Here is a 27,126-nt window from a genome sequence, read left to right on the forward strand (position 1 = left end):
GCAACCTCTTCTTCCTCATCTATCCAGATGGGCTGGCTGCCCTTCCACAAGGGGCAGACGACGACGACGAGACAACGATGCCGTCGCGTTCGCCGCGGCGGCCGGCCCCCCTCCCGAGCGCCAGCAGCACCAGGCGGAGGGGCGCCGGCGAGCCCCCTCCCGGTCTCTTCCCCACCAGGGAGGACCTCCTCCGCCTGCTCGCCGTCCTCACCATAGCCGCCGCAGCCGCAGCGGTCTGCAGCCGGCTCAACCGCCGCCCGGAGCCCTTCTGCGACTCCCTCCGAGCGCCCGATGAGTATGACTACGCCGACGGTACGGGGACCTCCACCTTCTTCTTGGCACTACTCCCTGCTCTCCTCGCTCACTAGTATACTGCAGTACTACAAAAGTAGAAGAGTACCAGTGACCAATAATCACCCAATTCCCCTGCGCAGATTCGTGTCAACCTTGCCCCCAGAACGGCCGGTGTGTGGGCGGTCAGCTGGAGTGCGTCCAGGGATTCAAGAGATACGGCGCATCGTGCGTAGAGGATGGACTCCTCAGCCAAACAGCTACCAAGATTGTACTGCACTGAAGCACCTGCCTCTCTCTTTCTTCCTTGCCTGCGCTTGCCATGCCACACCGCTACTTATGCCCACGCTCTACCTGTGTTGTTCTCTACAAATTTAGTCAGAGTTGCTGCACCTGAGGATCTGCGATCAGCATGCTCGTGCTTTATGCGGCCAGCCCACCAAAATCTTGGTCTATTTCACAACGCGATTCTCTTCAATTTACTACTGCTACATGCATATTTCTTCTCTGCTACATAACCCTATATTTCCTCAATTCCAGTTTCACAAGCATGACGTCTCAGATATAATTGATGAGCTCTTCTCAAAGAATCCTGCTGGCTTAACCGAGGATGGCATTCAACTTGTGAAAGCTAGGGTGCTGGAGAGTGCTCAGGGATTTTTCGAGACAACATTTACTTCCAACAAGTATGCTATCTTGTCACTTTTGTCCCTGACAGGAAATACCTGCTAGGTTGCATGACCTATAGTTAATTTTTTTTCCTTTAGAGCTGAAGCATTTAAATGCCCTGAGCTGGTCGCTGAGCGTCATATGCCCCTGACTTGTCAAATTCGTCAATGGATCTCTAGAAATGTGATCTTTGTGACAACCATTTGTATCCTGGTATGCTTTTGGCATTACTCTCCTAAGCATGAAAAGCTTGTTCATAGACAGCTCAAGTGATGATTGAACCCAAGTTTGCAGCACTGCTCTGGATACTGTGGATCATTTACTGGAGACGTGCATTATCTAATAGAGCTGAGCAAATATATGAGCAGGTATGATGTTTCGTTCCCCACTTCCTTTGTTCAAGTGTCTATCAGTGAAATGTTAACTCCTGCTCAGATTTGCATCACACTGGTTCCTTTGGTGTTTAATTGATGTAATGAAAGTATATTTTGCCATATATCACATGGATGACGGCATTTAACTACTATGGCAAATTGAGTCTACTTGGATCAATGAACTAAAAAAGTATAACATGTTTATATTATATAGCTATTTGTATTGTTTTCTGGAAAATTTGTTTGGGATAGCAGCAAAATTAGCATTATTTTTGTATGCAACTTACCAACCATTTCCACCTTGTCCGCTTCTCAAGTGTAACTCCTTCTTGGGCCTTCTGGTGCCGTTCAGTAGGTGTGTGAAATCCTTGAAGATAATGCCATAAATGCGAAGACTTCCTACTCCAATTGTGAACCTTGGGTGGTTGCCTCTTGGCTGAGAGATCATCTGCTGGTTCCTCGAGAGAGAAAGAATGCTTTCTTGTGGAAGAAGGTAGTTATTTTGCAATGCACTTCACCACATAATCATGTAGATTTTAAGTTATCTTGGTTGGTGTTAATCAAGTTATTTTGGGCTACCATATATAGTTGTTACGACTTTACAAAAGTTGGTTGTTAAAGACACAAAACGGACATGACAGTGCTTGCCTGTACTCCAAGCAATGTATGGACTACCTGCCATACTTCAGATAATAGATTATGCTATTAAATGTAATTACTTGCAACATTTAGCTTACAATTTGATGTGCAGAGATGAATTATCAATCCTATGTTTCTTGGATGGCAGTATGAAATTATGGTTTGAATCTCATAGTTTTGAATATTTGAAGTAGTTTGAAAGAGAAGAATGCTCTTTGCTGCAGCTTATTCAGGATACTCAATTTCTCTGTTGATGCCAGTGAAAAAAAAATGCTGTTTGGTATACCTGTAGCACGTGCTTCTTTGTTATTGGCCAGATACTAGTCCACAGAGTTGCCATATTTATAAGCATTTGTTGTTGAAAGAATATACATTAATGAGCCTCTAAACGTTTACCATCTATATGTAGCAATTTCTCATTTGTGCTTTGACATAGGTTGAAGAACTGATACTAGAAGATTCTCGCATCGATCAATATCCAAAGGTGATTAAGGGGGAGTCAAAAGTTGTTTATGAGTGGCAAGGTACCAACACAGTTCCTGTTGTTGCCTTCTCGGCTGCGTATTCTGGTTTGCTCACTGGAGTTTGTTTTGTGCCGACCTTTGCAGCTACTGGATCACTTAGTGGAAAGATTAAAAAGAAGGTGCAAGGCGCAAGAGTGGAAGCCATAAAACTTGCGGACGAAATGAGTGCCTGCGTGGGTGAGGTGAGGGAGCAGGGCCTAATTACCTAGGTTGATTCAATTCATATGCGCATGCTGTTATTGCAAGCACAACACGAATAGATAGCTCAACTAACAAGTAAGATTGGGAAGATTGCACCTGTGGATTATTAATTATGCATACTAAAATTTATGCATCTAGAAAAGCTAAAACGACCTACAATCTGAGTATTTGAGTAATCACTGGAAGATGCTGCTGACGGAGCAGTCGTCGTGAACCCGCCAGATGGTCTCGCCGAGGAGGTTGGCGACGGAGAGGACGGTGAGCTGGGGGAAGCTCTGGTGCTGCACCACCGGCACGGTGTTAGTGATGATCACCTCCTGGAAGAGGCCGCCGGAGAGCCTCTCCAGCGCCGGGGGGCTGAGCACGGCGTGGGTGCTGCAGGCGTACACGGCGCGGGCGCCCTCGTCGTGCAGCAGCTGGGCGCCCTTGGTGATGGTGCCGGCGGTGTCGATCATGTCGTCCACCATGATGGCCACCTTGCCCCTGACGTCGCCGATGAGGTTGACCACCTCGGCCTGGTTGTGGCCTTGCCGCCTCTTGTCGACGATGGCCAGGGGCGCATCCGAGAGCTTCTTGGCGAAGGCGCGCGCCCTGGCCACCCCTCCGACATCCGGCGACACGACCACGACGTCGCTGGGGCGGATGGTCTTGCTGGCCAGGTAGTCGAGGATGACGGGCTGGCCGTGGACGTGGTCGACGGGGATGTCGAAGTAGCCGATGGACTGGCCGGAGTGGAGGTCGCAGGCCAGCACGCGGTGGGCGCCGGCCTCGGTGATGAGGTTGGCCACGAGCTTGGCAGCGATGGACTCGCGGCCCTGCATCTTGCGGTCGGCGCGGGCGTAGCCGAAGTAGGGGATGACGGCGGTGATGGTCTTGGCGGAGGCTCGCCGGCAGGCGTCGATCATGATGAGGAGCTCCATGAGGTTCTCGTTCGCCGGCGGGCACGTCGGCTGCACCAGGAACACGTCGCACCCGCGCACGCTCTCCTGTAGCTGCACGTAGATCTCGCCGTCGGCGAACCGCTTGATCTTCACCCGGCCGAGCTCCATCCCCAGGTAGCAAGCGATCTCCTGCGCCAGCACGGGGTTGGCGCTCCCGGAGAAGATGCGCAGCCGGCCGCCACCGCCGCGGGACGGGACTGCGGCTGCGAACTGCGGCAGCGGCGACAAAAGAGAGCTGTCGTAGAACATGCTGCTGCTGCAAGCGACGACCATGCGCCGCCGCATAGGACGGTGGGAAAGCGAGGTGGATGGCGACGGGCAGGCGCAGCAGGCTGCGCCGGCGGCCATGGCCATGACGACACCCTGACTGCTGGGAAGGAATGGGATTGACGATCAGCTCGATCGCCGGCCGACTGAGGAGGATCAACCAGCAGCAATCGCTTTTGCTTTAATTTGCTTTCCCTCCCATCCGGATAAGAAGAGGAGAGGAGAGGACGACAAGGCATGAAGACAACAACACAGGCTGCTTGTTTTCTTAGTGGGCCTTTTCCCTCGCCGTCCATGGCCCGCCCAACCACCTCAGGCAGCCCATGTAATTCTCTCAACCCGGCCTGCCGATCAAGTACATGCATTTCTCCTACTACTAGTAGTAGTAGTTATAATAATAATAATAATAATAATAATAATAATAATAATAATAATAATAATAATTATTATTATTATAAAAAAACACGGAGGAGGAGTCAGACTACAGAGCAGTGTATTTTTAATTATCTGCCTGCCTAGAAATTAAGCAGCATGACCACCACTACCCTAAACCCTACTCGATCACCTGACTGCATTCATCATGTATAGTAAGTAAGTATTTGCCATTAATTTCATCATCAGCTTATATTGGCTGGACTACTCGGCACCGTTTTCATCTGCAGCTGCTGCAGGTTTCATCGGCGGAGCAGGTCTGTACCTCCTGGCAAACACCACGTACGCAAGCAGATCAATGGCGTTGAGCGCCGCTATGACAAAGAAGAACAAGTCCACACGGCCATGGTTGAGGTCTTGAGGTATCCACCCAGGTCGCCCGCCTTTGGAGGTGACGGCCATCACCACGGTGACCAGAAGGCTGCTCACAAAGTTCCCGGCCGACATGGAGGCCACGCTCATGGCGCTGCCGAGGCTCCTCAGGCCCTCGGGGAGCTGGTCGTTGAAGAACTCCGTCATGGTGACATACATGAACACCTCGGACGCTCCGATGAGCACGTACTGGGGGATCTGCCAGAGGATGGTCAGGGAGCTGGACGCCTCCCCCGTCGCATGCTTCAGCCTCTGCTGCTCCACCACGCCGGACGTGATCATGGCTAGCGTCGAGATCACGAGCCCGATGCCCATCCTCTCGAGCTCGGTAGGCTCTCGCCACACCTTGGACATGATCTTGACGATGCAGAAGCTGTAGATGAAGACGAAGGCCGTCACGCCCAGGATCTCGAACACGTTCATCGCGGCAGCAGGGATCTCCAGCTTCCAGAGGGAGCCGTCCATGGCCTGCGCCTGCTCGATGAACACGGATGACATCTGCGAGTAGGAGGTGGAGAAGAGGATGCTGCAGAGCCATATCGGAGCAAGCCGCAGGATGCACTTGAGTTCTTCCACTTGAGTGACCGTGCAGAGGCTCCATGGGCCCTGCTGCTGGTGGTGACCACCCGCCGGCAGCGGCTCCACTTGAGTAACCACCGCTGCCTTGTCCAGGCACCTGAATTCCGGTGTGTGCAGCATCATCTTCCTGCCTTGTCCATTATACAGCTTCTTAGTAGTTTCGCTATCACCGGTAGCCTCAGGCGGCTCCTCGTACAGATCCTGTGCTTGCTGCGGAGCCTTGACGTGCCTCTTCTTTATCGCTGCAATGGTGACCTGGCAGACGCTGACGATGGCGTTGCCACTGGGCAGGAAGTGCCTGTACCTCAGGGTTCCCAAGGCGAAGAGGACGACGCCGACGAGCGCTGCGGCGGTTGCGATCCAGAAGGCCAGGGCCCAGTGCCCCCTGTCCTCCAGGTACGCCATCGCGGTGACGGCGAGCACGCCGCCGAGGTTGTTGGCGACGAAGAAGTAGCCGAAGAAGGCAGACTTGGACTTGCTTTCGCCGGCGTCGGTCTCGTCGAACTGGTCAGCGCCGAAGGTGGTGACGGCGGGCTGGTAGGCCCCGTTCCCCAGGGCGATCTGGTATATGGAGATGTAGAAGACGAGCGACTGGGCTCTTGTGGGTGGCTTGCAGTGTTCTTGCCTCCCCTCTCCGTGTGCGAAGTCGCAGGATCTCGCCAGGAACACATGGGATGCTATGGAAAGCTCAACCAATCCCTGGCATTGGATTTGGATATGATGGAGATGGAGAAAGAAAGAAAGAAAGAAAAAGAGATCCAAATCCAAAGAAAGATGGATAGCTCACGGCGAGGAAGATTATCTGGAAGATGGTGCAGGCCTTGTATCTTCCCCAGGATGAGTCGCTGACGAGCGCCCCGACGATGGAGAAGACGTAGGTGGTGCCGGCCCAGTTGTTGGCCTTGTTGGCGGCGTCGGCGTTCTCCAGCCTCATCACCACCGCCATGAACGTCACCAGGTTGTTCCCCACGCAGTTGACGGCGAACGTCACAAGCGCCTGGTTCGCTGCTCGTCACAATTCATATGCATCCATCGTCTTTATACAATTCAACTATATGCAGTAGTATATTTTGACTTAATTTAAAGAACACACTCTGTAAAGTAATTAAAATAGTATACTGCACTCTTACACATATAGCTTGTAATATATAATTACTATACTGTAGAAATTAGACCAATGACGTACAAGAAGGCATGTAAAAGTAAAACTACTCATTGATGAAGAAGCTAAGATAAATAGTAAAACTGCTGAATTAACCTCTCATCATCAAAGGAAAACTTCATTAAGAAGAGGACTACATACCCAGCATGAGGAAGCCGGCAAACCATCCTCCTGATCTGTCTCTCAGGCAGGGCTTGCCGCTCCAATTCACGGAGCCATCCTGCGTCGCCGCCCTTGCAGCGGCGGCGGCACAGCCATGCTCATCGTGCTGACCCTGCTGCAGAGGTAGCTCAGCAGTCGGCGTGCAGGGACCCTCCTACACGCAGCACATTATTGATGAGAGATGCATGGATGGATGGAGTTGAAAGGCAGTATATATGCCACTTACAGCCATCCTGCAAATGAAATCGATCTCCGATCCTCTCTTGCTAGCTAGCTAGCTTGTTCTTGAGAAGATGTCCAGCGACGTACTCTAGCAGGTCAGAGGAGCACCCACCATGCTGTTTGTTTTGTTTTGCTTCTGCATTTGCGGGCAGGGTGGTAGGTGTTTGTTAAGAAGAAGAAGAAGAAGAAGCCAGGAGGCCTGCGCCGCGTGCAACGTGGTCGTGGGTGCAGTCGTATTAATTGCTTGGGTTTCAGTATATGTCCTTCAATGAATCCTTGGCCTGCAACCGCATCCTTCTGGAATGGAATCCTGCCTGCGGCTGGCTGCCTATATGGCCAATAGCCAGCCATGCATGCCTTTATCATCGTCCGCAGGCACAAGACACCAATCTCTCTCTTCTCTCCTGCCTGCCTGCCTGCTGGCTGCTGCTGCTCATGGCACCATGTATCAATCCCAATTCCAGCCCAGCCCATGGGACTTGGGAGCCCAAGCGGAAGCGGAAGCAGGCAGCAGCAGCTGGGTGCATTTTTTGAAAACTAAAAGCACAAGGGAGGAGGGATGGAATGAATTGCAGAGGAAGCAACGCATAAAGGCAGTGCGATGAGAATGAGATGGGAGGAGGAGGAGGAGGATGTGGATGCAGAGCATATATGCTCGACAACTAACTCAATGAGATCGCACGCACGCCAACGACGACCAAATGGCTCTCAACCACATGGGCGTCGCCGCCATCAACCTCGTTGCCGCGCTGCTCTCCATCCCCGTCATCGCCGCCGGCATCTGGCTCTCGACGCAGGCCGACAACGCCTGCGTCCAGATCCTCCAGTGGCCCGTCGTCGCCCTCGGCGTCGCCGTCCTCGCCGTCGGCCTCGCGGGCTTCGTGGGGGCCTTCTGGCGCCTCCCCTGGCTCCTCCTCGCCTACCTCGTCGCCATGCTCGCCCTCGTCCTCGCGCTCGCCGGCCTCGCCGTCTTCGTCTTCGCGGTCACCGCCGGCTCCTCAGGCCGCCCGGTTCCCGGCCGGGCCTTCCTCGAGTACGACCTCGACGACTACTCGGGCTGGCTGCGACGCCGCCTGGACGCGCCAGGCCGCTGGGACCGGATCAAGGCCTGCCTGGCCGCCACGCCCACCTGCTCCGACCTCAACCAGACCTCCTCCTACGACACGCCGCAGGGCTTCTTCACGGCCGCCTGGCTCAGCCCTCTGCAGTCGGGCTGCTGCAAGCCCCCCACCAGGTGCGGCTACACCTTCGTCACCCCGACCTACTGGATCAGCCCCATCAGCGCCGCCGCCGACCCCGACTGCGCCGCCTGGAGCAACGAGCAGGCCAAGTTCTGCTACTCCTGCGCCTCCTGCAAGGCCGGCCTGCTCCAGAACCTGCGCAGGGAGTGGCGCCGCGCCGACATCATCCTCGCCGTCGACGCTGCCGCGCTCCTCGCCGTCTACGCCATGGGCTGCTACGCCTTCCGCACCGCAAAGACCGACGAGCTCTTCCGCCGCTACAGGCAGGGATACACATAAAGTCTATTTCGTTTTGTGGTGCGAGCTGATCAAGGAACAAGTATTTGATGTTTTATTTTGATTCTTTATGTTAGTATTTTTATTTTATTTCTTGTATTGTAGGAAAGTTCTTTCACCTTCACCGCCTCGAAAACTCATAAAGTAGACACCAAAATGAGGGTCTCGCTCAATTTAGATCCGCGCTACCCCCTTACATTGGACCTACCTCTCAGGCCTTAAGGAAAAAGAAAATCTACTGATGCTTCGTCTCGATCAGGTGTCACAAAGTTTTGTGGCAATTTTCAGTTTCAGGCCATGCATCACCCTTCTTCATATTGGATGAAGTAGATGCAGCTCTGGACAATTTAAATGTTGCCAAGGTTGCTGGGTTTATCAGATCAAATTCATGTGAGCGTGTTGCTGATGAACAAGGTAGGAATGGAGAATGTGGATTCCAAAGTATAGTCATATCGCTCAAGGATATTTTCTATGTGTGCACTAGGTTGTCCATGCTCTAGCTTCGCCCCTGCTCTGCTGGCCTTGCTTAAGACACGGGGATCGTAGTGAAGGATATGGTGGTTGTTGCTGGCATTGTCAAAACTGACATTCATTCATATCTTCAAATCCCGTCCATCAGATTTGACTCACCTCCTAAAGCAACTAGTGAAACATAAGACAAGTTGTTCTCATCTTGTCATGAATCATGCCTCGCACGAGGAAGAGGATGTCAAATATGCACTATTCCTCAAAATATTCAATCGTTTGAAGGCCATGGAGGTAAGCAACACAACAACTTATGGAAGAATCATACAACAGCTGGGACTGATTCCTGATGTTACTGGCTGGCTGGGCAGCGGGATGGAAGCCTAATAAACCCAGAACCTTGGAAAATATCTTGATTGCATTTGTTGAGGCAGGAGGGCGATATCCTGGAGATGTAGTTAGGCTTCTTGATTTTCAACGAAACGATCATGCGCACTTAGAGACTGATTATTCTATTGATACAATCGAAAATCTTGAGGTTGGTTTGTTTGCAACATTGGAAGGTCTGAAAATGTGGAACCACGAGCAGCAGCACCAGCAGCAGCGTGAAAATAGAATTTGTTCACTATGTGAAATTATTTTTTTGAGAATAAAATCATTTGCTCCTCTTATTATTCATTCAAGTATTTGTTCGAAGAAATAAAATATGTTCAAGCTTCATAAAAAAAATATTCGTAAAAAATTACCATCCAAGTATAGTTAAAATATTCGTAAAAAATTACCATCCAAGTATAGTGAGTAATTGTAGTCTTATTTTAGAGATCTTATCGTACATTATTTTACAATTAGAATTTGATTTGGATCATGGTTTAAAATTTATAAATTTTTTAATCTAAAACCCATGCATTTGGATGATGTCAGCAAACTACCTTTTCTATTATTCCTCTCACGAGTGTACGGACCATGCACATCATTACATCTATGTGTTAATAGTTGCTCTTCATTTTGAGGTGTGATCAGCATCCAGCGACAAATGAAAATTTTGTCGCCTGCAGCGACACCTAAGTCGCGCCCTACATATTCGGAATAGCTGAAGTCATAGTTGTAAGCACTTTCGCGTAACGCCAATATCAAAGGTCAAATGTCAAAGTGTGGCATTAGAACCACGAGTCAAACTGTGGCTTTAAAAAACAAAAAGGAGCACAAAGTACTATGGCTAGCCTAAGTTGCATCATGAATGCAAGTACATGATGAATCATCAGGTGCTCAACGCAAAACATCAGACATTTTATAAGTATGTACATGTCGAAGGAATGTTCTGTCCCAAAATTTACAACATGCAACCCAACACAAACATGAGGTCATACATGGCTACATATCGGTGCAAACAAATATTCCAGACTACAGAAGTGCACACTCATACTTCAGAAGTACAATCAAGGCACATATACAAGGATCCAAATCTTTATATTATTTCCTGAGTACATCTCTCCTGCAGTTTTTCACAAGGTTGGTCACAAGTTTATCCTAGTTATGACATCAAATCTGACCTTCCATCCTGAGATGGTTCTGGATTAGTGACCACATCCACAGGATGCTCATTTCCTTCACTCCCGCTCGTCATGTTTTCAGGCATGCTATCTGGTATGCCAGCATCATGAGAGGTCGACAGGATGCTCTTCTCTGCTCTCATCCTTCACAAGCTTGCCGTCAACCCTCAATGAAATGTCGCTGCTGTTGTTCGACTCATCCTCCGTAGAGATACCTTTGAGATCTTCACTTGCTTCATCAGCGTCTTCATGAACGTGCAGCAGTTCATCTGCCATCTCAATATGAGCCAATGGCTCTTCGCAATCAACCGTTGGATGTCTTTCAAGTTCGACATGATCTTCATGGGATGCTGCTGCAAATTCATAGTTTGCCTGTTGTTCAGTACTTGAGCATTGCAAATCAGAGGGCTCCTCAAGTTCCTTGCTGCAAGTTCTGTCTTCCATAGCACCAGCTGTGATGTCCTCATCAATAATACCTTGACTAGTATTTTCAGGAGGGGTCTGTTTATGATGACTACTTGCAGAAGAATTCTCGCCAGAATCAACAGCATCATTGGCAGCAGTTGCAGGAAGAGACTGGAAAGCATCCCAATCATCATCCCAGTCATCATCATCAACTTCCTTTTCATCCTTCCCTTGAGTTACACAACACTCAGAACCCTCAGGTGTGGAGTCAGCTGTGGACCCAGGGTTATTGTTGTTAGTATCCTGGACATTCTGCTCTGAGCGTGCACTCATATTCATTGGCACCGTTATCTGGCCTTGACTGACTGAAGCTCGGACCATGTCCTACAATATGCAAAGATTATTAGGTATTTCAAGGCGCTAAGGAAGCAATATCATGAATATAGGAGTTCAGAAACAGATGTACAGAGGATGGATGGCATTGACAAATTCTTAAGATCATGAACATCAAGCCTAAAACAAACCAGCATGCGTTGATACATGTATGTACAATCACCACATACTAAATTCCTTCAAAAAGAAAAACAGCACACAGTAAGGGGTGATACCTGAAGCTGTTGTCTCCTTTCAGGTGGTGCAGAAAGCATTATATCCTTGATCTGTATAGCAACAGATGGAATCTGAATAAAATGCGAGAACAACTTCCTGGAAATGATGTTTACTTCAGCAAGTTCCTGAAACAGAATGTCATAGAAAAGGATAAACAAAACCAAACTGAACATTATATTTTCGGGTCACAATTAGATGAAAAAGTTTTTTCAAATTTTACCTGTGAAACAGTATCACTGGAGAGAGAGAAAACCATTAGTAAGGCCTCCAGCAGAAGAGTTGTAGCATCTTGTTGGTATTTCTTTGATTGTGCTAGTGTGTGGAAGAGGAAAAGAAGTTTCGAGCATTCATCAATAACACCGACAGATTCTTTATTTGAACATTCCTGGAGTAACAACTACATCAGATAACACTGCCCTATTTTGCAGAAAATTTTACAACCTTATTATTAATAATATTCCATATAGTACCTTCAATGTAGTCTGCATTACCAAAAACACATCTCCCAGCAATTCCGTAAGCAACATCATGAAAGAATCTTTCTGTGATTCTGAACCTTCAGTTAGCTCCTTCTGTGCATAGCTTCTCAGTACATGCAAACCCAGCAGGTGCACCTGTTTAGTGAAAACAACTTCATAACTAACCACTAGCAAAGAATGATATTCTGGTAGCCAATAATAAGCAAAGACAGTTATCTACCTGTATGTTGGTACTATGAAGTGAACCCTGAATAACCTGTATACACTGCCTGAAGCTGCTCCAACCGATCACATCATTGCTACTTCCATTTTCACTTAGATATCCAATCTCATGAACAAGTTTTGCAAAAACAATGGCTTCTCCCAAGCAAAAAAGTAGTATCTTTGCCAACAGCTTGTAGGAATCAGAAATCTTATTTTCAAGCAATGAGATCCTTTTATCACACTCTGTACAGAAGTATGCCACTAGGCTAACTGAAGCTCCTAAGACAACTTTAGGATGCATGTGCACACCATCTGATTCAGCTCTTTCTACAAAACAATTGAGGAGACAATACTTAACAATTATTGTTTCATGTTCATAAGGGAAGAGTTAATTTTTAGTCCACAAATTTTCTAAGAATCAGAAATCTTATTTTCAAGCAATGAGATACTTTTATCACACTCAGTACAGAAGTATGCCACTAGGCTAACCAAAGCTCCTAAGACAACTTTAGGATGCATGTGCACACCATCTCATTCAGCTCTTTCTACAAAACAAATGGGGAGCCAATACTTAACAATTATTGTTGAGTAAATTGCGTCCACCATACAACAACTTGTAATATTGTATCATTTTAGTCTAACAAGTTGCAAAACGTGCAAATAGATACGTCAAGTTGTCATATACGATCATATATGGTCGAAATACGCTTGGTATACTGATTTATTGACACGACACGGCACCACTGGTTGGTTTTATGCAAACTAGCCCCCACCCCCCACCCCCCAATGTTTGTTTGGTTTTATGCAAATAAGTCCGCTATGTTCAATCCCATTTTTTACAGATACAACTGTTCTCTGGCTTCATCTGAGCTCTTCTGCCCTTTCGCTTTTTCAAGTCCGAAGAGTGTCATCGCCCAATCCATTTTCCCTCCCTGCCGACGGCCATTACAACACCTTATTACTGGCCACCACACATGGATTTGGACGGACCTGCTGCTATGATGGTGTCTCCGATGTACACGTACCGGCACCGGATTTTGGTGCACAGCTGCCTACACCCTGTGACCGTGGGTCCGTGGCCCCTGCCTCCATGGACGCCGCAACCTCGCTTCCCTCTTGCTGTGTCAGTAGTTCTTCATAGATTTTCATTTCAACCGGACTATCAATATTTTTGATGAATTATTCATGTTTTTTCTCGAGCTACGCAGGAGAGCTGCGTGTCATTTCATTAAGAGAGAAAAGAAAGTACATAGAGAGGGGGGGAGCCCCCAAACTAAGTACCAAACACACCCCAATACTCACAAAACACTACACACACCACACCCCACAAGAAAATCACTGGAGCGCCACACAAAACAGAAAAAACAAGACCAACAAGCACCAAGCCTAAGCTACTGGTGCAAGCGACCTAGCAAGCAACTCTCTGAGTTTAGAAGCTCCAGCCAAGCACCACAGAGTGTTTTCATTTGTTATACCCTGCAGGAGCACCTGGGAGTTAGGGAGAGCACCTTCAAACACACAGGAATTTCTATGCTTCCAAATCTCCAATGCCACCAAAATGATGAGAGAATTTAAACCCTCGCGCCACTCTTTTGGTGCAGCTCTAATTACTTTGCCCCACCAAGCTGAGAAGCTAGAAGAGTTAGCCAGCACATCAACTACCAGATTCAGATGTGAGAAGACCAAAGACCATATTTGTCTGGTAAAAACGCAGGATAACAGCAAGTGGGGGGCTGTTTCCTGCGCTTGGTCACAGAACAGGCATGCTGGGGGGTGCTGCAGGCTCCTACTGTCCAGCCGGTCAGTAGTCCAAAGCCTCTGTTTAATGGCCAGCCAAACAAAGAATTTACAGCGTAAAGGGGCCCAACTTCTCCAAATTCTTTTCCATGGGATAAACTTTATAGAGCCAATGAAGAAGGCTTCATATGCAGACTTGCTGGTGTATATAGCAGATTGGGTCAGCTTCCAGAGATATTGGTCTGGGGTATCCTGTTGTAAATGGACACCATCTAATTGGTCCCAAAGTAAATGGACACCATCTAATTATTCATGTTTAACTCTAGATTACCCAATTCTTGTTTGGTTCATTTTGTTCATGGCTTGCAGATTTATTCACAGATGAAATGGATTATCCCATGTTTATCGGAGCACATTCGTTCATAGTTGAAGTGAATTTCGTATGCTAAATTATTCAGGTTGTATACATACTGATTATTTCAGTGAAATTTGTTGGTCGTGTACGACTAATATAAACTTCATTGTCTTCAAGCGGCCAATCAGGTCACCTACTAAACCCTGATGCGCACGTCCTCCACATGATTGTTAGACTAAAACAAATAAATTGCACCCACCAATATCAAAGCAACAAAAACTGCGCGCATAAAGACTTACATAAGAAGGGAGACAAAGATAGGGGTTATATGCATAAAACTATATATCCACGTCACATGACATAGTGGCAAAATACATCTATGTGGTGTATATGTGACCATACATGCACACATTTGACAAGTTCATGCATCTATTTGCATGTTTTGCAACTTGTTAGACTAAAGTGATACTACAAGTTGTTGTATGGTGGATGCCATTTACTCATTATTGTTTCATGTTCATAAGGGAAGAGTTATTTTTTAGTCCATCAATTTTCTAGGTAGTGTAGGAGGAATAGATTGCGTATAACAGATGTATTGTATTGCATTGAGGCCTTGACCGAGTACAGAGACTTAGGGGGCAAGGCTCCCCGGATACATGTGGCAGTTTACGATACATATATCTACAACTACCAAATATATTCTAACAGGTATAACCTTCTAAGGTACTCCCTCCGTCCCAAAAAAAAAAAATGCAATCCGGGCATTCAAATTTTGTCCCAAAAAGAATGTGATCCTAGCTTGTGGACAAACTTTTCTATTGTGCATGCACATTTAATTGCCTGTTTTTATTTCCTTTCCAAGGTGCACGGGCAATTAATTGGCTTTTTTCCCTTCTTAAGATGCATGCACATTCAATTGTTTGTTTTCTTTTCTTTCCAAGGTGCATGTGAATGACTTTCAATCACAATTAACACAAATAATTAGGGGCACCAAGATCGTTTCTTTTACTACCAATTTGTCTTAAAAAATCCTAGGACTGAATTCTTTTTTTCTCTCGAACACACAGGAGAATTGTGTATCATTATATTAATAGTAGAAGAAAGGAACTGCATTCTTTTTGGGAAGGAGGAAGTACTTTTTTACATTTTAGGGTCCCTTTTGATCCTTCAACTTCAAACATTAGCTACACATAGGAGTCGTGGGGTAATAATGGGGCAGCAACTTATGGATGAGCCGAATTGTTACTAGTGCTTAAGAGGCCAACCAGAATCAACATTCCTTTTTATTGAATATTTTTTGTTCCAATCAAACCTTGAAGTACAAAATTTAATAGGAACACTGAAAATGATAACCTTAAAAATTAGTGAAGAAGGTCATCTTTGTGCTCATCTGTGTTAAAGTGGAGAAATGGACACTACAAGAAAAGAATCGGGTGGGTTAAGTTATGGTAGACTTTGTGAGCAATTTGCCAGGGTGCATGTGTGTTGTACTCTATGTAAATTTCTTCTTAATGCAATGATGAGCATTGAGCAGCTTTCCTGCGTATTCAAGGAAAAATGTGAGCAAATCAATTTTGTTAGTCCTTTACAATATCATTAATTTTTGTTTACTGTTTTCATAAGTAAAGCAAACACATTCCAAATGGTTCTAGAGCTGTTGCAGGTTTCTGAGTAATTTTTTGGCTTTTAGGGGATGGGAACACATAAACACCTATTGTCATACTATTACCAGTTTACCAAATCCTAAGGGAAGGACAGATTAGCCTACAACCAATTGCCAATAACAATAGACAAGTTCATTCTTCTACGAGGAAAAAAACAACAGGTTTAAGGACAATGGCAAAATTTTCTCATAAAGATAAGTGGATCACGACAAGTGAATATGTTTGGAGAATAACAAGAAAATCAAGAAAAAACAAAAGATGGTACCTGTAAAACATTTCCTCATCAAAGGCAAGATATTTTGAAGGAAAGAGATTATATTTGACAAGCATAAATTAGTTGACACTTGTTGAAATGATTGTTGTGATGTGGATACCAGTAATATCATCAACTTCCACAGGTGCTGCTAGATGAGACAGGCTATTAGATTCCATAAATGAAAGTATCAAGGAAATTTTGCACTAGACATAACCAGGGCCTATCATTACCTCTCCTTTCATTCGACAAGCCATCGTCTCACTTGCAATAGACAACTCAGAAATCAAAGTATTACTTGGATGCTTCTGAGAACTCCCACCCCTACTGCAGCGATAACAAATACAAAACTCATTGCCAATATTGCATTTATTAAGGAACAAACAAATGGTTAAAAGTAGAAGACCGCACTGATTCTGGATCTATCTACATTGCAGCAAGGAAGTTTGAAATGATGAACATTTAGCAAAAAAGTTTCAAATGAACTACAATGTGGCAAGAATTACCATTGAAGTATCATGCTGAGATACCGAGAGAATAACTCTAATGCAGCGGAGACAAAGGCTTCAACCTCAAAAAAGCTATCAGGGCAGAGCCTGATAATCTTCATGGTGAAACAAAAGTTAGTTGGTAGTCTCATTACAAATAAGCAACATGCAATAAAGCATTTTGCTTGCTAAAAAACATGCAATGAAGCTAAAAATACTGCTAAGTGCTAACCCAGATGCAAAAGGAATGGTACCAGATCAATAATCACAAATATGTTAATCTTGTTAGAGTAATAATAACAATAAGACTTAATCACCATTGGATGCTAGAGCACTGCAGCTCAAACTTTCCTATTGGAATTAGTTGTTGCTAGTTCGAGCCAAACTAGGTGCGTGTAAGAGAGAACCAAAATGTTGTGTAGAGAAAAAATGTCAGCATGCTAACAAAAAGAATATAAGCCCTAGCAGATGATGTCAACTTTCAACTCACAGAAATTATGGTTAAAACAAAAGTTTCATGTTCCCATGTAAAACAAAAGGTGCCAATATTATCCATGTTTCAATTTTATATCTTCTATTTATGATGCATATTTCACATGTTTCATTATGTCTCCTCAACCTTATCCAAGCACAGATAACAAGTATCCTCAAACATACTCTAAATCAAACAAACTATGCCCAGCATATTAAATATACCAACTCAGACCATAAAGTCTAATTAGCCAGTTGCCACAAGTTTTGGAACCATAAACATTTTCATGCAAAAAAATTCTTGCACTATGTTGCCTCCTTTTCTTTTAAAAAGGTTAGCACTGAAATGTGATTGATTAATCTGACATGGGCTGCGAGTAATTATCACCAGAATGACTTTTACCTGAGTGAACAGACGGATGATAGGAGCACTTGAGCAATCAGCATATGTAAGAGCCTGCATTGACAAAAAAAATGTCTTCTCAATATATGAATAATGGTGCAAATGGATCGGATACGGTCAGATATATACAGAAGGATAGTGTCAGCTGTGTCGGATAAGATACGAATGAATATCTAGTCCATATATATTCGATTTTGAGTAAACAGTTGTTTACACGAGTTTACCGTTTAGGCAAACACTGTGGTACCACATCTCACACTTATATATGTCAACTCATCATTTGCATTTCCATGTCCATAAATACTCCCTCCATCCCAAAAATATAGTTAGTTTTAGCGTTCAAAATTTATCAGAGTTTCCAGTGGTGTTATGAGCTATGAATTGTCAATAGTACCCTTCCCATTTATCCGTATCTGCATGCTGCGATGCAGGTTTAATTTGGTTGCAAGCAAATCCATTTGACAGGGACCAGTAATCACGATGTTGCGGGACAGGATAAATGAAAGGCAATTTCAACCTTTAATCGCTCTCCTTAATTTGTCTAAGTCTAAAACTATCTATACCCTGGGACGGAGGGAGTAGAAACTACCACCTCTGGTCACAAATACATGCTGTTTTGGGCATACATCCAGTCTAATTTAAAAAGCTTGCTCATTAATACCTTTGAAGATATTTACAATAGAAATATGAAAATCATATGTATAATTTTAGAATGTAAATTAATGTCCGATGCTACATATAGTTATTTATTAAATAGGACTCAGGAAGCCTTACAACTTAGGAAACAATGAATATAACAGCTTTCAAACTGACCTGGAGGAGTTCCTGGCAAATATCCACTGAAAGGAAATTGTTGCTGAAAAAGACTTCTGTTGTGAGGGACAGCAACACAGGTAAGACCTGATCACATGGTTTTTTATCATCTAGTCCATGAACAATAAATCCCCCAAAGTTTTTGTCGTGCCTAAAGTCAAGACTGATCTTCAAAGTACTATTCTCCACTGATTGGCGTGCATGAAATAGCACAAGGATAGATAACCCCCAAAGAAACTCGAATTCAGTTCTATCCAATTTGACCATACAATGCCCAGATATAAATGTCTGTTCAAGTAAACCATCAGACTTATTCATGTCAAATTCCATAGGCGCAGCATCAAGAGCTGTTGCTTGAAGAATTAATGCCCAAACTTCTTCAAGATACTTCTGCACCTTGGATGAGACTAATAGTGACTGAATCCCATCAAGGAATGGCTTGTACTGGAAAAGAGAATAGAATATAAATCATTAGATAATTATAATTCTCGGAATGAATTGTTGAAGCATGATTGACTGTCTTACATTGATTTTTGAGTGCAAGCCAAAGCTTATTGAAACATAATCCTTGAGGACTCCAATCCAGTATTTTCCTAATAGAGTTGAGCTGTTAACTAGTGAAGGTGCCAACTGCTGGTATTCATCAGGAGCATTTTCCTTCATTCTCAAGAATTGATAGGTGTAACACTTGACTGCTGCATGGGCAGTTAGAAGGCGAACTTTTATCTGTCACATACACAATCTAGGTTAGATACTGGGGACACTAACTGACATCTAAGACAAAGTGGATAAATGCATCAATTTAGGAGAAATAAAATACCTTGCACACAACCCAGTCAGCAAAAGATGGATAAAATAGGCCCTCTATGTCACTTAACGGCCGTGATATCAGAGAAAACAAGCGATTAAGAGCCACTCTGTCCCCACCAATTACGCTGCTTGTCATAACCTGTTTTTTTTTAAACATAAATGCTTATCAATGACAGAGTATAGTAAATACTTGCAGTGTGATTAGAGGGAGGGACACTGATAATAACTAAACAGGAATTTCGTTTTTCTTCTGATACAAACCCTAGTAGCAAGTTCAAGTCCAGCCTCCAAAAGAAGTGGGCCGGATGCAGTACTTATGGCCGTTCTAACAGCAGAAACAAGTTGGGCCTGCACATCATAACAAACATGAGTTGCATCAGAAATAATGGTTCCTTTAAATGATCAAACAGTACCTATACAGCTAGATTTATCAGTATACATAAGAAGCCTCAGGCTACTTTTATTATCGATCATGCAGATACATAATCACACACCAAGGCATCTGTTGTCGATGACTTTATTACGCGCACCTAGCAGCAACAGAGGCACAACAAGAAGCCAGCAACAGCTATGCAGGATGAGGATAGATTGAGTTTGTTAGCGGCAGGGTGGTTAGCATCGTTTGTGGTCATTTTTATCTTGGTTGCTAGCATTGTTTGGTTAGGTTCGGCAATATATAAGCCATAGAGACTTTTGAGTTCAGCAAGCAAGAAATGAGCCCCAGGAGTTCAGAGCCTCCTCGGGTTGCAAAGTAGGCTTAATCTTGCCATTGTTAGCCGCGCTTTCAGATTAATAAACTCCCAGTTCCCTGCCATATCAGCAACAGTTTTTTTTTTCTTAAAAGGAATTAAGATCTGAGAATCACCTGAAATTGTTCCAACAAGATATGCCCAGGAAATTCAGGATCCACTGCCATGCCAAACTATAAAAAACAAAAAAAATAGTCATGATATAATTTTTAACAGCAGATATGAGAATATTTGGCAGACATGCTAGGCCAGTCTGACAAAAATACCATGCCTATCAAGAAAAGAAAACAAAGCAACAAATAAAGTCAATTGGGTGAATAACAACTGTATAGCATAGATGGCCCGGCCGCATATGTGCATGCAAACAGGCATAAAATAAACAATTTATCAATTAAGAACTCATAAACTCATGATCTGAAATAGTAATACTCCCACTTCTCAAGGAACCTTAATTTCTATGGTCTCGGAGATGCAAATATGACAATTAGATCTTAACACAATATATTTCTACAAGCCTAACAATATAAGATTATAAAAAGTATTTTTTTTACGATGCATCTACTCATCGTTTTCATATAACCAATATAAATACTCTAAAAGATATATTTTGGTCAAATACACAAGACAAGAACTTGTTTTCATTGGGAGTACATCTAAAGTACAAATTAGCTGAAATAGGCAATGAAACTTTAGCATGATCACATCACTTCGGTAGCTAATCAGATAACCTCAAACGTATGTATTTGGTTTCCTCCTCGACAAAAAAGATGGACTTGTAAGTTGAATAGTAGAGACCTCTATTCATCGCTTGTGTTTAATCAGGAGCCTAAAATTGCAGAACAAGGAAATAATAAACCTCACCAAACTATTTACTACATGTTCGTCTCATTTGAAATGTCAATATGAATGCTTTATTGAGAAGCCATCTAAGCAACCAATTATTTAAGCCCTGATGCAAGTTTCAGATGTTTGCCTGATGTTAACAAGCATGACTGATTAAAATCACAGTACAAACTAGAATATGTATTTATCTCCAGGCCAGAATCTCAAAATAGCTGGCATACCTTGTCCATAATCAAACACAAAAGTTTGACACCTATTGGTTGCATTCCTTCAAATTGTCCAGTACTTATCTGCCACCCAGAGGTAGTTGTCAGCTAAAAGTTGGTAAATTTGATAGAAATTAACTCCAATTAGTTTTACTGTCAGAATATAAAATCTGATTTATGTCTAAACCTGATATGAAAGTGAGACCAGCTCTTGTAGCTTAAGCACTAGCCAATCATTTGACAAATAAGTCCCTTTAGCTATTGCGCTCCTTGCCAACAAGAGGTCAAAATGAGCTGGTTCTGCTCCAACTGCGATTGGTACATGGCTAACGCATCTGTTTTCACATAAAAGGAAATCATTGCAACAATAGTAAGTGAGAAAATGGACATAAATTGGACTTGATTGAAGCAAAAAAAAAAAGAACTGCATAAATAGATAGAAAATCAAAAATAGCAAACATACTCTGCCGCAAAAACCCTGGTGCGATATCTGAGGTGCTTATTCCTTTGAGGAAACTGGCTGGATATAGAAGCAGCCCGGTGGACTTGCTCCTGTTTTGAGCTGGAAATCATGTTGTCTTCATCTTCTCCGTAGTATACATCATTCTCAGATGTACTATCAGTGGGATTCTGTCCAGAACTGGACAGAACTTCACCTGTGTTTCTTGTAATTGATGTAGCAAGTACCTAAGTGTCATAAAAAAATCCAAATCAAAATTTCCACTGCACTAATCATGTATTGATATAACGATCATTGTGTAAACTAGATGCCTTATTTAAGCTCCAAACGTCAGCAGCACACAGAAAGTATCAGTATGCAATTCCGAATTCGAATAAATTCAAGAGGGATATTATTCTAAAAGTCTTTGGTCTTTTTTCTCTAAAACGCAGGAGAGCTGCATACCAATATATTAAGAAGAATAGGGGTTTGAGAAACCCAAGGTAAAGCCAGGTTTTTTATAGGAAAAAAGTCCAAATTATTCCCAAGTATAAACAAAGTCCGAATAACCCCCTAAAGTATTTTTTGGTTCAGTTTACCCCCTAAACTATGCCATTTGGTTCAATTTACCCCTAAACACAATGTCCTTTTTGTTTCTCCATGAACAAGTGGAGTCTTAAGTTCAAATTTTGCAAGATGATAGCAGACATTATTAGACATGTTAAAAAAATATATCATTAAATTTTTATCATTATTTTGATAGGGTAGGATATTTAATAATAAACTTTATCCTTGAGATACAAAATTATTATACAAAAACTAATGATGAAAAATTCATAAAACATTTTTTTAATATAGATTATGATGTCCACTACCACTCTGCAAAGTCTCAAATTAAAACTCATGTATGGAGAAACAAAAATGACAAATTGCATTATGGGGTAAGTTGAACCAAATAGCATAGTTTAGGGGGTAAGTTGAACAAAAACATAGTTTAGGGGGTTATCTGGACTTTCACTATACTTGAAGGGAGTAATTTGGACTTTTCCCTTTTTTATATTAAGGAAAAAACCTGAGCAGAAAAAACCCTCATCTTGCAAAAGAACTAATCACCTGTTACCAGAGGGAAAGAATTGATGAGTAGGGCTGGTCGAGCTACATATGTGCAATCAGTTCTCACCTCTGTACTGGTCTATTTTGCCACTGCCTTGGAGCTTCCTCCATGGTGCCTAAAGGCGGTGGATAAGTTTCATCGTAATTTCCTGTGGAGAGGCAGGAAGGAGGCCAATGGAGGACATTGCTTGATTGTTTGGTCCAAGGTTAGTCGACCAAAGGAGTTAGGAGGCTTGGGCATTTTAGACCTACAGAGATTTGGTTGGGCTCTCAGGGTTTGTTGGTTGTGGCTGAGTAAAACTGAGCCTGATAAGCCTTGGACAGCTTTCCCAGTCACAATTCATGGGTGTGCAGTCTCTTTTCACTTCAGCCGTGTTTACAGAAGTTGGTAATGGGGCAAACACTAAGTTCTGGACAGACAGATGGCTGAACGGATGCTCTATTGAGCTTCTGGCTCCTCATCTGTTCGCAAGTGTACCAAAAAGGCGGGCCAAAAGGCGTGCTGTTCAGGAAGCCTTACTTGATAATCAGTGGCTGGAGGATGTCCAAGGCCATTACTCGGTTGCTGTCTTATCAGAATTCTTGGATATTTGGGACTTGGTGCAAGAGGTAATGCTTCGACCAGAGGCTGATGATGTGCACAAATGGAAGTTCGAGTCTTCAGGAAAATTGCATATGAGGCTTTCTTCCAGGGAGCAATTCATTTTGAACCAAGCAAACTTATCTGGAGCACTTGGGCTCCAAGGAAGTACAAATTTTTCCTCTGGTTAGTTGCACATAATAGCTGTTGGACAGCCGATAGACTTGCTAGACGCGGCCTTCCCCATCCTGAACATTGCCCCTTTTGCGACCAGGAGGATGAAACAATTCAGCACATCCTGTGTACATGTGTTTTCTCCCGGCAATTCTGGCATCAGCTGCTGCGCCGTTTTGGACTCTCTGATCTTGCTCCTCAGTCTACCTCAGCTGGGTTTTATGATTGGTGGCAACAAGCGAGTGGCATGTTCAACAAGGAAGCTGGGCAGGGATTTAACTCGCTGGTCGTGATAGGGGCTTTGGATCCTTTGGAAGATGAGGAATGATATAGTTTTTAATGGTGCCTTGCCCAAAATGGATCAGGTGCTTCTCCTTGCACAGGATGAAGCTGATCACTGGATGCCCAAAAGGCCTTAGTAGTCTGGCCGCTGCTCGATCTGATGGTTAGCAGCGGTGGTTGGTTAGGGGTGGTCGCCTCATACTAAATCGGACGCGTATGTAATTTAAGTCCCAGGATGGGTGTGTGGTGGGCGTTTGTATGGCTATTTCAGCCTCTTTCTCCTATCTTAATGCAATGATACGCAGCTCTCCTGCGTATTACAGGAAAAAAAAACAGAGGGAAAGACCAGACCCTAACTAGCACTAAGCTAAACCGTCAAAGGTGCCAGGGCGAGGAGATGAGAAACTCCTCTAGCCCAGCAAAACTCCACAGATGCATCTCTTCTCTCACAATTGACAGAACTACATTTAGGCTTGGATAAATCCCGTCAAAAACAAATCAATTTCGATGGTTCCAAATTGACCAAGCACCAAGACTGATGATGGAGTTCAGACCCTTTTTAACTTGACCTTCTACTTGGTCAATTGATCATAGTTAATAGACCATGTATAAATTAACCAGTGCAAATGTAAAGATGGAGAATCATGTGCAGAACAGAGATGCTGGAATTAAATAGCTTGCTATTTACAACAATCCAAATAAAATAGCATGAAAAATTTACGATAGGAACATGAATACAGCTTCACATCAATTTGTTCATGTTAATACCTACGAAATTAATAACTGGAACTCGTAATTGCATAATTTTTTGGTTTCTGGTATCCTGTATCTCTGCCTCTGTGGCAGGAAATAACACATGGAAATCACTAGGAGTTACACTAGGAGATACAAATTTTAAAAGCAAAATATGTACTAAACATACCATATTTCGTAGAACTGTCAGCCAACGCGATGGACGTAGAGGACATGATGTATACAATAAGCGAATAATAGTTGAACGAACCAACATCGCTATTCTGAACAGTTGAATATTTAGTGATTAGCATTTCACAATTCATAACTTTTCACAAAGTAAATTGAGCTGGAAATTAAATTAATGCTAATACTCCATTCCAAAATGTAAGATATCTTGAGTTTTGTCCTAAGTAAAACTTCTGTAACTTTGATCAAGTTTATTAAAAAATGCACCAATATCCACAACATCAAATTAGTTTCATAAAATCTACCGTAAAATATGTCTTGATAGTGCATTTATTCGGTAATGTAGACATTAATATGTTTGTTTATAAACTTGGATCAAAGTTAGAGAAGTTTGACTTAGGACCAACTAAAACCTTTTACATTTTGGAATGGGCGGATAGGAGATATGGTAATGACAGGTGAAAAACATGTTAAATAGGATACAAACTATCAAATGTACAAAGAAACAAAAACATTTCCTTCAAAATAATGATTTAAATACGACTCTTAAACCGAAGGTGTGTATCAGCAATTCGGTCACATACAACAATTGAATTACAAGTGGCACAACACACAATACCAATGGTTCAACGGAACTACAGATGGGATCCAATGTACCATGATGGTACTGTTCTCAATGTGACACACCAGCCCCCAAGTTTGGAAAAACAAACTATGACAGCAAACCTATGTCTAATGAATCAGAGCACGGTAATATATCTGAGAAACAGCAATATAAAAGGTTTGCCCTAAGGCACCTAAATGTAAATATAACATTGCAAATGCCAAGTAATGCTAAGTGGGCACCTGGAAACAACAAACACTTGAAGAACTGAATACCATTATCCACCATTAGGCAAATAATATACTTTCACTGATCTACATAAGTCCATCTAGGTTTGTTCTAAGCATTCTTTTATTTGACTCAATATCATAAATTTATATAGATTGATAACACAAGATTGGCATTACTAGATTCATTACGAAAAAATATTATCATTATATATAACTCTTTCCATTTATGATAATATATTTTTATAGACATTGCTAGTCAAAGTATCACATTGGAGACCGCGTAGATATTTGAATGGATTTAATGATTGGAGTATATATCATATATGCAAATAAAATAACATACTCAGAATCTGTCTCTTCATCAAGCATACTGAACAGATTCTCTTCAATGTTCTCGTCGATCATTGCAGCCTGTCAAAGAAGATTCAGCGATAAATAAGATAAGCAACTTGTAGTTGCATGAAAAACTTCAAAAACAGAAAAATGCAGTCAAATAAAGCATTTAAAATGGGGACATATCCGGCGATAATGGGCTAAATGTTGGAAACTTTGAAATTTGTTTGCAAACATTGGTTTGATTTCTTGCAAATGGTATTCACAAATGTTGTGAGGACTGAATGTTGCAGCAACCATCGCAACATCCAGTCTTTGCATCATTTGCAAACATTGTTTGCAACGAATCAAGCCAATTTTTACAACAAAATTTCCAAGTTTCCAACAGTTAGACCATTTCATCATATGTCTGAACTTTAAGAATATATGATCATGCAATCAGATTTGAAAGAAACTAAAAGAACTCAAGTCTTTTTTTCAATACGCACTGTAGAGTCATACATAAATTTAATGCCGTAGAAAAAGGTAAAATTTGTTGAGAAAAACATGTTAACTTTAGGGAAGAAGAAAATTGTCTATAATTTTTGCAATAGTCATTAAGGAAAATAGAATTTAAGGAGACAAAAGAGGCATCGCACTAAGCTTGACTTTGTAGAAGTAAGCAGCTTGAGAATATGCCAACTAATAGAAACAACTGCTAGGAATTTGAACTGAAGTACTACAATAAAACATCTCAATTTGCAGGCCTTACCGGATCCCTTTCGATCAGGTGACGCAGTGTGGACACTGCTAAATACCTAAGGCTTGGCTGTAAAAAAAAAATATGCCACTTCAGAGGGGAAATGCTAATAAGAAAGCAAATAGCAGCAGCAGCATCTACCTGTCTTGAGTAAAGCGTCGGAATAAGACCTTGAACATGGGAGTGCACGGGAACGGCTTGAGAAGCAAAAAGAACAAGCTGCTGAGCAAATCTAACTGACCTGCAAGTTTCATTAGATTTCATGTCAAATATTACAGAAAATGCATTCAAGATTACTAATTAATTTGGCCTGTCCTAACAAGCAGCTTGTTAAATAAAAAGGCAAGTTGTTTATACTCAATACATACTCTAAGAGTGTAGCCATTTCATTTGAGGAACTTATCTCTGCAATGACAGACTGAAATTGGGGTAAAAAAATGAGTTACATGAACTAGCTTCTTTAGAGATGAAAAGGAGAAAAATAGTTGAATACAGGATACTTTGGAAAAGTAGGTTGGGTCTTTTTCTTCTTGAATGAGGTTACATAAAAATAGTCTAACCTTGCAACGTGAAAAGAATGTGCTACCAGGGGCAAGCTCCGGACCAAGAACTGCAACAATTGCATTAATAAGATGGCCAATTCCCTGTCTAAGATCCCCGTATCCATTTTCTTCCAAGAGAAGAATCTCCATAGCAAGGAAAAGTGTCCCCTGTGTAACATGATATCAAAACATCTATTACAAATTTGCAATCAGCAGTACAAGGACATGATTTATCAAGCTTGTTGCAACCAAGTAAGAAAACAAAAGTGGTGTGAAGAACATATTCCAAGATAATGATTTTCCAATCTATCTT

At 43.0% G+C, this 27,126-nt stretch overlaps 5 protein-coding genes across 15 annotated transcripts in view; 2 read left to right on the forward strand and 3 right to left on the reverse strand.

Annotated features, from left to right (window-relative positions):
* The first annotated feature begins 36 nt into the window (after positions 1-36).
* Positions 37-2,857, forward strand: LOC117835348 (uncharacterized). 5 transcript variants are annotated; one of them, XM_072291228.1, is made up of 8 exons: positions 38-312; positions 435-562; positions 670-741; positions 832-977; positions 1,059-1,173; positions 1,255-1,328; positions 1,690-1,827; positions 2,410-2,497. In XM_072291228.1, the coding sequence occupies exons 1-7, from the start codon at positions 78-80 to the stop codon at positions 1,718-1,720; spliced, it is 801 nt and encodes a 266-aa protein (XP_072147329.1). In that variant the 5' UTR covers positions 38-77; the 3' UTR covers positions 1,721-1,827; positions 2,410-2,497. The 5 variants fall into 5 exon arrangements, with proteins under 5 accessions (XP_072147326.1, XP_072147327.1, XP_072147329.1 ...); XM_034714711.2 differs by adding an exon at positions 2,582-2,857 and having other exon boundaries at positions 39-312; positions 670-977; positions 1,248-1,328; XM_072291225.1 differs by having other exon boundaries at positions 37-312; positions 670-977; positions 1,687-1,827.
* On the reverse strand, positions 2,780-3,993 carry LOC140221510 (ribose-phosphate pyrophosphokinase 1-like). Its single transcript, XM_072291229.1, has one exon. It carries the CDS (start codon positions 3,991-3,993, stop codon positions 2,875-2,877), a length of 1,119 nt encoding a protein of 372 aa, XP_072147330.1. The 3' UTR covers positions 2,780-2,874.
* Positions 3,994-4,542: 549 nt separating this feature from the next.
* LOC117835840 (protein NRT1/ PTR FAMILY 7.3) lies at positions 4,543-6,845 on the reverse strand. The gene is made up of 4 exons (XM_072290569.1): positions 6,840-6,845; positions 6,593-6,767; positions 6,077-6,294; positions 4,543-5,988 (listed from the first exon to the last, which is right to left on the reverse strand). The coding sequence occupies exons 1-4, from the start codon at positions 6,843-6,845 to the stop codon at positions 4,543-4,545; spliced, it is 1,845 nt and encodes a 614-aa protein (XP_072146670.1).
* Positions 5,768-8,605, forward strand: LOC117835349 (protein TORNADO 2). The gene has a single exon (XM_072291230.1). It carries the CDS (start codon positions 7,537-7,539, stop codon positions 8,353-8,355), a length of 819 nt encoding a protein of 272 aa, XP_072147331.1. The 5' UTR covers positions 5,768-7,536; the 3' UTR covers positions 8,356-8,605.
* A 1,475-nt stretch (positions 8,606-10,080) lies between these two features.
* The window catches only part of LOC117835346 (protein SWEETIE), a 34,003-nt gene continuing 16,957 nt past the window's right edge, over positions 10,081-27,126 (reverse strand). For 2 of the 7 annotated variants that reach the window (XM_072291224.1, XM_034714705.2), the window contains exons 26-48: positions 26,832-26,981; positions 26,640-26,689; positions 26,413-26,512; positions 26,284-26,340; positions 25,543-25,610; positions 24,367-24,460; positions 21,320-21,543; positions 21,044-21,191; positions 20,872-20,940; positions 19,924-19,980; positions 19,320-19,406; positions 19,069-19,197; positions 18,774-18,974; positions 18,249-18,692; positions 17,436-17,489; positions 16,580-16,677; positions 16,307-16,400; positions 16,086-16,221; positions 12,081-12,391; positions 11,852-11,995; positions 11,602-11,766; positions 11,381-11,506; positions 10,081-11,156 (exon numbers count right to left, since the gene is read on the reverse strand). In XM_072291224.1, the coding sequence (XP_072147325.1) occupies positions 10,473-11,156; positions 11,381-11,506; positions 11,602-11,766; positions 11,852-11,995; positions 12,081-12,391; positions 16,086-16,221; positions 16,307-16,400; positions 16,580-16,677; positions 17,436-17,489; positions 18,249-18,692; positions 18,774-18,974; positions 19,069-19,197; positions 19,320-19,406; positions 19,924-19,980; positions 20,872-20,940; positions 21,044-21,191; positions 21,320-21,543; positions 24,367-24,460; positions 25,543-25,610; positions 26,284-26,340; positions 26,413-26,512; positions 26,640-26,689; positions 26,832-26,981 (3,690 nt within the window). In that variant the 3' untranslated portion in view covers positions 10,081-10,472. Of the gene's footprint in view, positions 11,157-11,380; positions 11,507-11,601; positions 11,767-11,851; positions 11,996-12,080; positions 12,392-12,458; positions 12,610-16,085; positions 16,225-16,306; positions 16,401-16,579; positions 16,678-17,435; positions 17,490-18,248; positions 18,693-18,773; positions 18,975-19,068; positions 19,198-19,319; positions 19,407-19,923; positions 19,981-20,871; positions 20,941-21,043; positions 21,192-21,319; positions 21,544-24,366; positions 24,461-25,542; positions 25,611-26,283; positions 26,341-26,412; positions 26,513-26,639; positions 26,690-26,831; positions 26,982-27,126 lie in introns of those variants that run through there. The other 5 variants (XM_034714706.2, XM_034714704.2, XM_034714709.2 and 2 more) reach the window with 4 other exon arrangements.

Source organism: Setaria viridis, chromosome 9 (assembly GCF_005286985.2).
Source record: "Setaria viridis chromosome 9, Setaria_viridis_v4.0, whole genome shotgun sequence".
Taxonomy (NCBI): domain Eukaryota; kingdom Viridiplantae; phylum Streptophyta; class Magnoliopsida; order Poales; family Poaceae; genus Setaria; species Setaria viridis.